We start from the raw sequence: 9,551 nt of genomic DNA on the forward strand, positions 1-9,551 counted from the left end.
CTCCCTCACTCACTTTCTCACTCCCTCACTGTCTCACTCTCACTTACTGGCACAGTCACTCACTCACTCACTCACTCACTCACTCACTCACTCACTCACTGCTTCACTTGCAAAAAAAACCAAAAAGTAAGTGGGGCTGAAAAGTGCTCCAGATGTTTCTACAAAGACACAAAAAAGTCAAGTTTAAAAAAATTTGTAATTTTCACTTTATGGTTATATGGCATTATATAAATATCCCTAACTGACCATTGTTTTTCAAACCAAACAGATATTTCTGCTTAAAAAAGTGTTTTTGTTCTTTTCAGAAACATAAAAATGTGCAGACCAAAAGAAATCAAGTCAGCGAAAACATTTCCTCTTAAATTTAACCCCCCTTTCCAGTAAATGCAGCCAGGTTGTTGGAGAATTCATGAAACAAAAAGAGAGTGCAAGCATGGATTGTCCCAGGGGAGGCAAATGCCCCGCAACTGAGAAAAGGGTGTTTTGAGACTGCGATTTGAGTCCACCGTCAGTGGAAAAGAAGGGAAGGCACTAAGTAGGAGGAGAGACAGGTCTGTGTCTCTGCTGGGTGCCAGACCCTGTGCTGGGTGCTTGTCTATTTGCTACGATATTTTATCCATGTAACATCTTGGGAAGTAGGTTGTTACGATCTTTGTCTATAGCTGCAGAGACAAGGTCACTGAAGTTGATAGAACTATCTGTGGCCAAGCTGGAATTGCAGCCTCAGGCTTTTCCCTCTCAGCATTGGCCTCCTGGTAGCCCTGCTGGGTAAGTGTTAAGTTGCTAACTGGAAGCTCAGCAGTTCAAACCCACCAGTTGCTCCCTAGGAAAAAGATAATGGTGTCCTTTTGTGTGCCTGCCAGTACTTGCCAGGAAAGTTTTAACAGTGACCTGGGGTCCTTCAGGGACAGGGCAGGGATACTTTTATAGGACTCTGCTGAGCCATTTCAGAGAGTCTTTCAGGTTTGCTGTAATTTGTTTAGCCAGAGTGTTTATCAACTGCCCCATTAGCCTGGTGCTTTCACTGTCTGAATACCCCTTTCCTTCTGCTCCCTCTAGCCCTTCTTCTTCTCCTCCTCCTCCCTCCTCCTCTCCTTCTTCTCTCTGTTTGAATCATCTCATTGATACTTTGGCCAAAAGTGTTAAACTGCAAATTAGGAAGGTATTTGTTTAAAATAGTTAAAATAATAGGAAATGCCATTAATAGCCACCACTCCTCTCTTTCCTAGCTTCAGCAGTGTTCCATGACTAATTGCTTATTAGCGGGTTGTCAGATATTTTCACCAACACCTAATAGTTGCCGTTGACTTTTTGTTTTGTTTTGTTTTCATTGTTGATTTTCCAAATGCTGACCCTGGATCTTGTCACTCTTTTAAGACCTTGGTGAGTTGTTTTTTTAATTTTGCAATAGTAATTGTCATTTATTTCTTTCCTTCCCTCCCTCCCTTCCTTCTTTCTCCGTTTGCAACTCCGGCAGGCCGTGTTTGATGTGGACAAGAAGAACGGGCTGACGCTGATTGAGCTCTGGGAAGGCCTGACGGTGGATGACATCAAGAAGAGCACTGGCTGTGACTTTGCGGTGAGTTTCTCTGTGAACCAATCCAGCCATCTTCCCTACCACGTGCCCCAGTCATAGGCGTTTACCGTTCATTTGCGGTTGTTTTTAGAGGTGACCTTTGCAATGAACAGGAGGGGCAGGAACGGGGCATCCAGATGAGAGCAGATGGGCGCAGGTGCTATGCACTGGCTCAGACAAAGAGAGAAGAGTCGGGGCTCAGGAGTCAGAAGCAGGTGGGCTGTGACGCAGGGATGCTGGGAAGGAAGCCCCGGTGGAGCTTGAACCAAGACTGCTTTCCGTAAAGGCTCGTTCAGCCGCTTGGTCATCAAGGGCACGCCCGACATGGACACCCCAGATGAACTAGGGGAAAGTGGATTGCACGTGGAGAAGTCGTCTTTTGGTTTTTTATGTTGAAAGTTTTTCTTTGTACTTTATTCACCTTGGTTCATTAAAGATGTTTCAAAGATCCTATACACAGAGTGACCACCTGCAAAGGTCATGTGAGATAGAAAGACCCCCTGGCTATGTGGTTATGTTGTTTGTTTGTTTTTCCTCCAAGAAAGCAGTTTCTTCTAGGAATCTTCACAGTCTCACACGGTGGTTACAGAATATCAGCTATAGCAGTATGTACAATCTGAGCTCATTGAGAATTTATAGACTGTCACAAAAATATACACATTAAAAGTGGACGCTGTGGACAGGTGCATGCCGGGGCGAGGTGGTCACTTCTTAATTCCAAACTCATCGATGACTTAGGCCTTTTCTCTTTGATTAACTTCTAAGCTTCATTATTCCATCTCTGGAAGATCATAAAATCTTGAGCGTCTGCCACTGCCAGATTTATAGCCATGAAACAGCTGTATCCTGCACTTGAAGAAAAACCTCATGCATAGAAACTCGGAACTTAACAGAGCAGATAAATATATGGAGGGGGGGGGGGTGTATCCTTTTTAAGAAACCCACAAACACCTTTTTAGAACAAAGTGAATAATACTGAAATATAGATAATAAGTTGTTGTGTTAGTCACCAACCAGTTGGCTCAGAATCATGGCAACCTTACATAGAACAGAACAAAACATTGCTGGTCACACACAGTCCTCACAAATGTGGGCCTATTTGAGCCTATTGTTGAAGCCACCGGGAACATCCACCTCATGGAAGGTTTCCCCTGATTACTTGCTTAGAAATCGCCAGCCACCTACCTTATGGGAGGTGGGAGGGAGATTCTGTTTAGTTGAAGTTAATCAAAAGGAAAATGTCTTTGGGGAAAAAAAGAAGGGATTTGATTCTTATATGCCCTTTTAAGGACAGACCTCCTAGTTAAAATCATATGTATTTCATGTGAGAAGAAAATATGTTAATGTCGTCACTAAGCAGCCAAGAGAAATTAATATGAGACATTTTTGATAAATAACACGATTTTTATATGGTCCTTTTTATGGGCTACACTCTTGGCTTTTTCCTACCAGTGCACAACAAATTTCTGTAAAAACAATTTTGTTGCATAATTTATGATCCACATATAAGGGTCCTCGATGTTGTACCAAGGTCTTTGTCTAGTAACCTTTTCTGAACGTCCCTTTGGGGGAGAAAGAAAAGTCTCCTGTCTTCACGAAAAGCCCATCTTTAATTAGCTTTTTAATATCCTCCAAGGGACTGGAGGGGGTGGGCAATAGGATTTGTTATACTTTAACAATTTAGAATTACTTAGCTCGGTGATGAAGACAAACAGTTCTTTCATCTTACCATCTTCTCATTTCAAAACATTCTCTGTCCCTTGTGTGAATGAGTAACCTCTTCTTCATCGACTAACAGGTTTGAGATCCACAGTGGTCAGTTCTCTGCTCCAAAGAGAACCTGCAAGGAAATAGCCTCATTGTCGTCTCTTTCGTTTTCCTTCTTGTGCATAAATCAGGAGTGGAAAGGATGGGTTTTTTTTAACCTGTTTTTTCTTCGCATTAACATGAATAAGTGACAGTTCTCATGTGTCCCTATGTTGAAAAATCTCTCCATGGCCCCACCTTTGTTCTACTCCCTTCCCTTCTTTCCCTTTTGGCCTTGACGTATGATTCCGTTTCCTCCAGATCAGGCTCTCGAGAGAAATGTTAGTATTTACCTCAGTATGGTCCTGAAAAAGGAGCCTTGGTGGCACCGTGGGCTGGGTATTGGGCTGTGAACCACAGGTCGACAGTGCAAACTCAGCAGCCGCTCCGCAGGGGAAACGACGAGGTGTCTGTTCCCACCGGGTCACAGTAGACTCAACGGCGGCAGAGGATTTGGGTCTGGGTTGTCCTGCAAATGAAAAGTTATGGTATCAGCCGCACAAGCTCAGCCATGGCACTGCTTGGTGAGGATTAGAGGATGGCTGGTAACTCCTTAGAAGTCTACTTGGGGAGGTAGATATGCGCAGAAATGCACATAATGGCAATGCATCGGAAATAGATGGCAGCTCGCTCCTTTGTAATGCCAGGAATCGGGGCCCATCAACTGATAAAGAAGATGCTGAGGATTTCAAGAGATTGACAGAGTTATGATGCCATCAGATTACAGGGTGTGGCAAAATTGTGGTCTCAGGCTATTGAAAAAGAACGATTGCAAAAAAAAAACGATTGCAGGGAAATATTTAGCACTTCAGAAAAGAATTACTAAGACGCAAAAGGCTTACTAAGAATTACTAAAAACCAACAAAAATGAAGCGAAACATGTCCTTTCAATAGCACTGGAAGCTTGTCGTTCGATTCGTGTTAGGTGCAGGCCAGTGGGTTCGCAGTGCGAACAACCCTCTGTATAACGGACCGAAACACCGCCCAGTCCTGGGCCACATACAGATTGCTCTTTTATGTTGGAAGCCACTGTGTCAGTCCATCCTGTCCAGGGCCTTCCTCACGTCACCACGCACGATGCCCTTCTCCAGGGACTGACCTCTTCTGAGACAAAAGTGCCATCCTTGCCTCCAAGGAGCATTCTGGCTGTGCTTCTTCCACGGTAGATCTGTTTGTTCTTGGCAGCCCATGCTACTTTCCGTATCCTTCGCTAACACCATAGTCCAACTGCACCTGTTCTTCTTCAGTCTTCCTTATCCAGTGTCCATCGTGCATGCGCGCATGAGGTGATTGCAAATACCATGCCTTGGGTCAGGTGCACCTTTGTCCCCAAAGTCACAGCTCTGTTTTTCAATACTCTAAAGAGGTTTTGTGCGGCAGATTTACCTAATGCAATGCATTGTTTGATCTCTTGACTGCTGCTTCCATGAGCATTGGTTATGGACCCAAGCAAGATTAAATCCTGGACAGCTTCAATCTCTTCTCCATTTATGATGCTGTTATTATGTATTGGTCCGGAAGTTAGCTTGTTTAAAAATGCAAAACATAATGGTCATCAAAGTTATATTCGTGATTTGTGACAGTTGGAAGAACTTTTATTTTCAATACATAGGGAGACACCAAGAGTCATGTATGTCAGGAATTCCCAAAGAGACGGTGGGAATTTTGCAGCAGAAGTGCACAGAATGACTATACTTCTGAAACCTTCACCACACTCTGAAGACAAGCTTCTGGTCAGGAGTTGCTCTTGGCCACTGTCCCCTGTAACCATTCTCTTTCAAAATGGAATGGCAGTGAAGAAAGGGACTTTCTCTGTGTGCTTCCTGAGAATTGAGTTTTCCATCTACTGAGACACAAAGAAGCTGGGAAGATAAGAGTTACAATATCACTTTTATTGGAAAGTTAGGATGGGGAGGATATAAGTGAAGTACAGAGCCACAAGGGTATGATCCCTCTAAAGGGGAAAAACTTGGTTCCCAGTGAATTGGTAGTACTCAAAAACCACAGGCTTCCTGTACATGGGAGTCTTTCCTGTGGACTTTCTACCTGGCTGAGAGCAAAACACTACATATGCCTCTATGAAGTCTGATCCCAGAGAGACAGAATAATTTAGGCTGAAAGTCCTATTGCCAGTTCCTCCACCTAAATTATGACCCATTGAAGTCACCAGGGGACATGGGGAGGCCAGAGTAATATACTAATAGGTGTCTTTTCACAGGGAAGGGAAGAAAAGAAGGTAGCCACTACTGCATCCCAGGGATGTGGACAGATAGAAACAGCTATGCCTGTTCACATTCCACAGGTGCTCAGATGTGCTGTGAAGTGACTCTTTTCTATCATTCTTTAGGCAACTGGTTCCTGGCATTTTCACGACCAAGGAGTTCTTTGGTTTATTTTTCTCCTGTGGCCCTTACATTTTGGGAGAAAAAAATAAGGAAGAAAATCAATCTGTCTCCAAGATATGTATCAAAGAATAGTTCATTTTCAAAGACTCTTAAGAGCTAACACACATTCCTTCAAACTAAACTGTGACAAGCTAATGATGAGATCGGGCACATTCAGGGGATATGGCCATAGACTATGACAAGCCAGTGAAATGTGAATTTTCTTTACTGTCGATTTAGCCTATATCTCTCAGTACAGTACTGCCAGTTATCTGATGGGCCCAAGTAGAAAGGAAGGGTAAAGAAAGCAGGTGGCATCCTACCACTAATTCCACTTTCCCTCAAATACCTTTCTCTAGTGCATAGTGAATTCAAATTATTTACTCATCCCCTTCTTTTGTGATGAAGGTAGTTGTTGTTTTTTGTTGTTGTTATGTTCTGTGGAGTCAATTCTGACTCATAGTGACCTGTGGAGATAGTAGAACTGGCTCATAGGGTTTTCTGGGCTGTCGTCTTTACTACAGCACACTGCCATATCTTTTCTCCCACCAAGTTGCTGTGTGAGTTGCAATGGGCAACCTTCTGTATAGTGTTCAATGGAATGTTTCAGTCTGTCTTTTTCTTTTAAATGTAAAAAAAAAAAATGAAAAGAAAAGTTATGCAAACATCATGTAGTAGAGTAAGCTTTTTACAGGTCATTCATTATTATTTATTGAACACTCTGGCCGTATTGAGCTATGAAATTTGAACCTAATCGAGATAATTGCTATAGATTCTTTCTACTCCCAAGAGTCTTTGTCTTGTGCTAGCAAGAATACAGTAAACCACCAGTGGCCCAAACTAAGAATATCGCTTATTTATATGTCTGTAATGGAATCTTAAAGAAGCCAGCCGCAGAGATTCTTTGCCATGTTGAATAAATGTGTACTCTCAAGATCTATTGTGAAGTGGAATTGTCCTAGAATTTAGCAGTGTACTTCTGAGTTCTCAGTGGCAGAGAAGACAAATCATTCATTGGCTTATCCTCAACACTTAAATCATATCATCTCTGCTGAACTTGTAGATCACCTTGGCAAGATACTCGTTTCAGCTGTGTGACTTACCAAGTTGATGAGACTTGGGAAAACAGAACGAAAGGTGGTGGCTTTGTAGATCTTTTTCATTACAAAAACAGGTGAAGTTAGTCCACTTAAAAGCTCTATCTTCTTTTCTCATAAAAGTCAGTTTCCATATTGAGGACACAAATGATATCAAGAGCTTGCAGGAAAGAATCAGATATATAGTTTTAAAAATTATGGTGCTTGGTATATTTTAAAGAAAATACTACAAAGCATCTACTATTGGCAATGATCTTTCCAGAGAGTTTTGTTTCATTAGATTCTTTCACAAACGCTCCATTGGTTTGTTGTTGTTTTTTAGAAGGGGGGTGCATTGTTTTGAGACTTTCTTGTCTCAGTACGAAGAGCCCATATCTCTTCTTTTCTTTCCAGTAATTGAAGGGCTGTGCAGCTGTGGCCTGTGACCTTGGTCTACTCACAGGTCTTCTGTTGGACACCACAAAAAACTCACTTATTCTGAGCTGCTACCAGACCATGCCAATCTGATTTTTTTCATGTATTTTTTGCTGTAGAAAAATGGAAGGGATGTTGACTCAAAATTGTGCAGAGCCAATAAACAATTTTTAATCAACTGAAAATATTTAACCTTATTAAATCCAAGTAATCATCTGTTTTTCCTGTTGTTCAATTGACTTGTGATGACAGTGGATTTGACTTTTGATTTCCTATTTTGAATGTTGACTTGCATTTCTTGGAATTCTTTGACATTTATCTACTCATTCACTCATTCATTTGTTGGTTTATGACTTTAACAAAATATTAAGTAGCAAAATGCTACTGAAGACTACTCTCAAATATTTCCTTTTTGAGAACAGTTAATTGCAGCCCATTATAATAAATTTTCGTACATTTTAAGGTAGATAATATGACCCTTATTCAGATTCAATGGTTCTGCCTCCTTTTATCCCTCTTAAGTTTTTACATTTTCTCTTTCTTTAAGCCATTTGTGCTACTCCTTTGAGAGTTTTTAAAAACATTTTTCCAAATGTACCTTAAAGCAGACACGAAACAAAAGCAACATTCCTATCACAATCTGTTCATTAGCTGAGTAAAAAGATGTAGAGTTTCCAGAAAGCATAGGACCCTAATCACTTGTAACATTGCCTCGCCTAGATATGGAACCTTAAAGAAAATTTTTTTTGGTTAATGTTTAGTAAATTTTTGAGTGGGAGCCAAATAAATAAGCCTTTTCCATTCACCTTCCAAGAACTGAGAATAAAACTTTACTAATGTTGCTGTCTTGTGGGTGTGGATAGAGCTGTTGGGTCTTATGAAAGTTTACTGTCCAAGGAAGAGTTGATGCTTAATGAGAAATGATGAACTATTTTCCTTTTGGCTCCGGATGGCATATTCCAGAGCTTTTGGATCAGAGGCCATGCTCCTCACTTCTTACTGTAGCCCTCAGTAACAGGGACACGGCCAGAGTCCCTTCCAGACCACATCACCCCTCTCCCCTCCCTGGGAAGGGGAGGAGAAAGAATGACAGACACATCCAGTCCGGTGGTGCCGACAAGGTCACTGGGATGGAGATCGCGGTGAAGTGGGAGCAGCAAGCGAAGATAAGAGAATTCCAGACGGAGGGACTCGCACATGCAAAGGCTCTGATGTGCAGCGACTGGCCAGTGTGACCGGGCAGAATGCATCAGAGCCAGTGGGTCGTAAATGAGCTCAGGGGTGTCTCATCGCTCAGGGCTGCCATAACAAGATATCATTACGTGGGGTGACTTCAGATAAGGGACATTTATTTTCCAAAAATTCTGGAGAGGAGAAGTCTTGAGTCGGGGGCCTGAGTAGGACTGTGCTTCTCTCCGACAGCTCTAGAGGGAGGTCTTTTCTGTCTCAGCTTCTGGTTGTTGTGAGGTGCTGTTGAGTTGAGTTTGACCCACAGCGACCGACTGTGTACACCACAGAACAACACTCTGTCCAGGCCTGCACCATCCTCACATTGGTCCTCTGCTTGAGCCCATTGTTGCCGCCACTGTGTCAGTCTGTGCTGTCCCGGGCTTTTCTCTCCTGCACTGCCCTTCACTTTATCAAAGCATGGTGTCCTTCTCCAGTGAGTTAGTCTGGGTAGACTAGAGAAACAAATTCATAGCCACTCATGTGTTTAAGAGAGAGTTTTATATAAAGGGTAATTGTACATTACGAAAGCATCCTAACCCAGTCCAGTCCCATAAGTCCGATATTAGCCCATATGTCCGATACCATTCTATAAAGTCCTCTTCAGACTCACAAGGTACATGCAATGATGCCGAATACAAGATGATCACAGGCCAGTGGGTAGAAAGTCTTTGGGTCCAGTGGCGTTGTAAGCATCTTAGTGCTGGCAGGGGTTTCTATGTGGCTTCTCCAGCTTCAGAGGTCTGCTTGCATCAGGGTAGGTCCATGTGGCTTCTCCAAATCGGGGGGGCTAGTGTAGTTCCATGTGTCTTGTCAGCTGCAGTGTCTTCCAGGGAGTGAGCCGAGAGAGGGAAGTGTCTGCTGCCTCCAAGGAAGAAATAGATTTCCCAGAATTCTCAGGAGAAGGCCATGTCCACACAGAGGCCTCATTGGCTATGATCTGATTGACAGGCTAGACTCCACCCCTACACTCTTAATCCTCAAATTGACAAATGATTATATATCTTCCACTGTGATTAACAATGCCATGGCTTGGATCAAGTGCAC

General features: G+C 42.6%; 1 protein-coding gene across 1 annotated transcript in view; it reads left to right on the forward strand.

Moving 5' to 3' along the window:
- The window catches only part of OXCT1 (3-oxoacid CoA-transferase 1), a 183,767-nt gene that overhangs the window by 168,029 nt on the left and 6,187 nt on the right, over window positions 1-9,551 (forward strand). The window contains exon 17 of the mRNA XM_045285159.1: window positions 1,478-1,579. Coding sequence (XP_045141094.1) covers window positions 1,478-1,579 — 102 coding nt within the window. The remainder of the gene's footprint in view (window positions 1-1,477; window positions 1,580-9,551) is intronic.

This window comes from Echinops telfairi, unplaced genomic scaffold, assembly GCF_000313985.2.
Source record: "Echinops telfairi isolate 266 unplaced genomic scaffold, ASM31398v2 ScPeMD7_7469;HRSCAF=8507_1, whole genome shotgun sequence".
Lineage (NCBI taxonomy): Eukaryota > Metazoa > Chordata > Mammalia > Afrosoricida > Tenrecidae > Echinops > Echinops telfairi.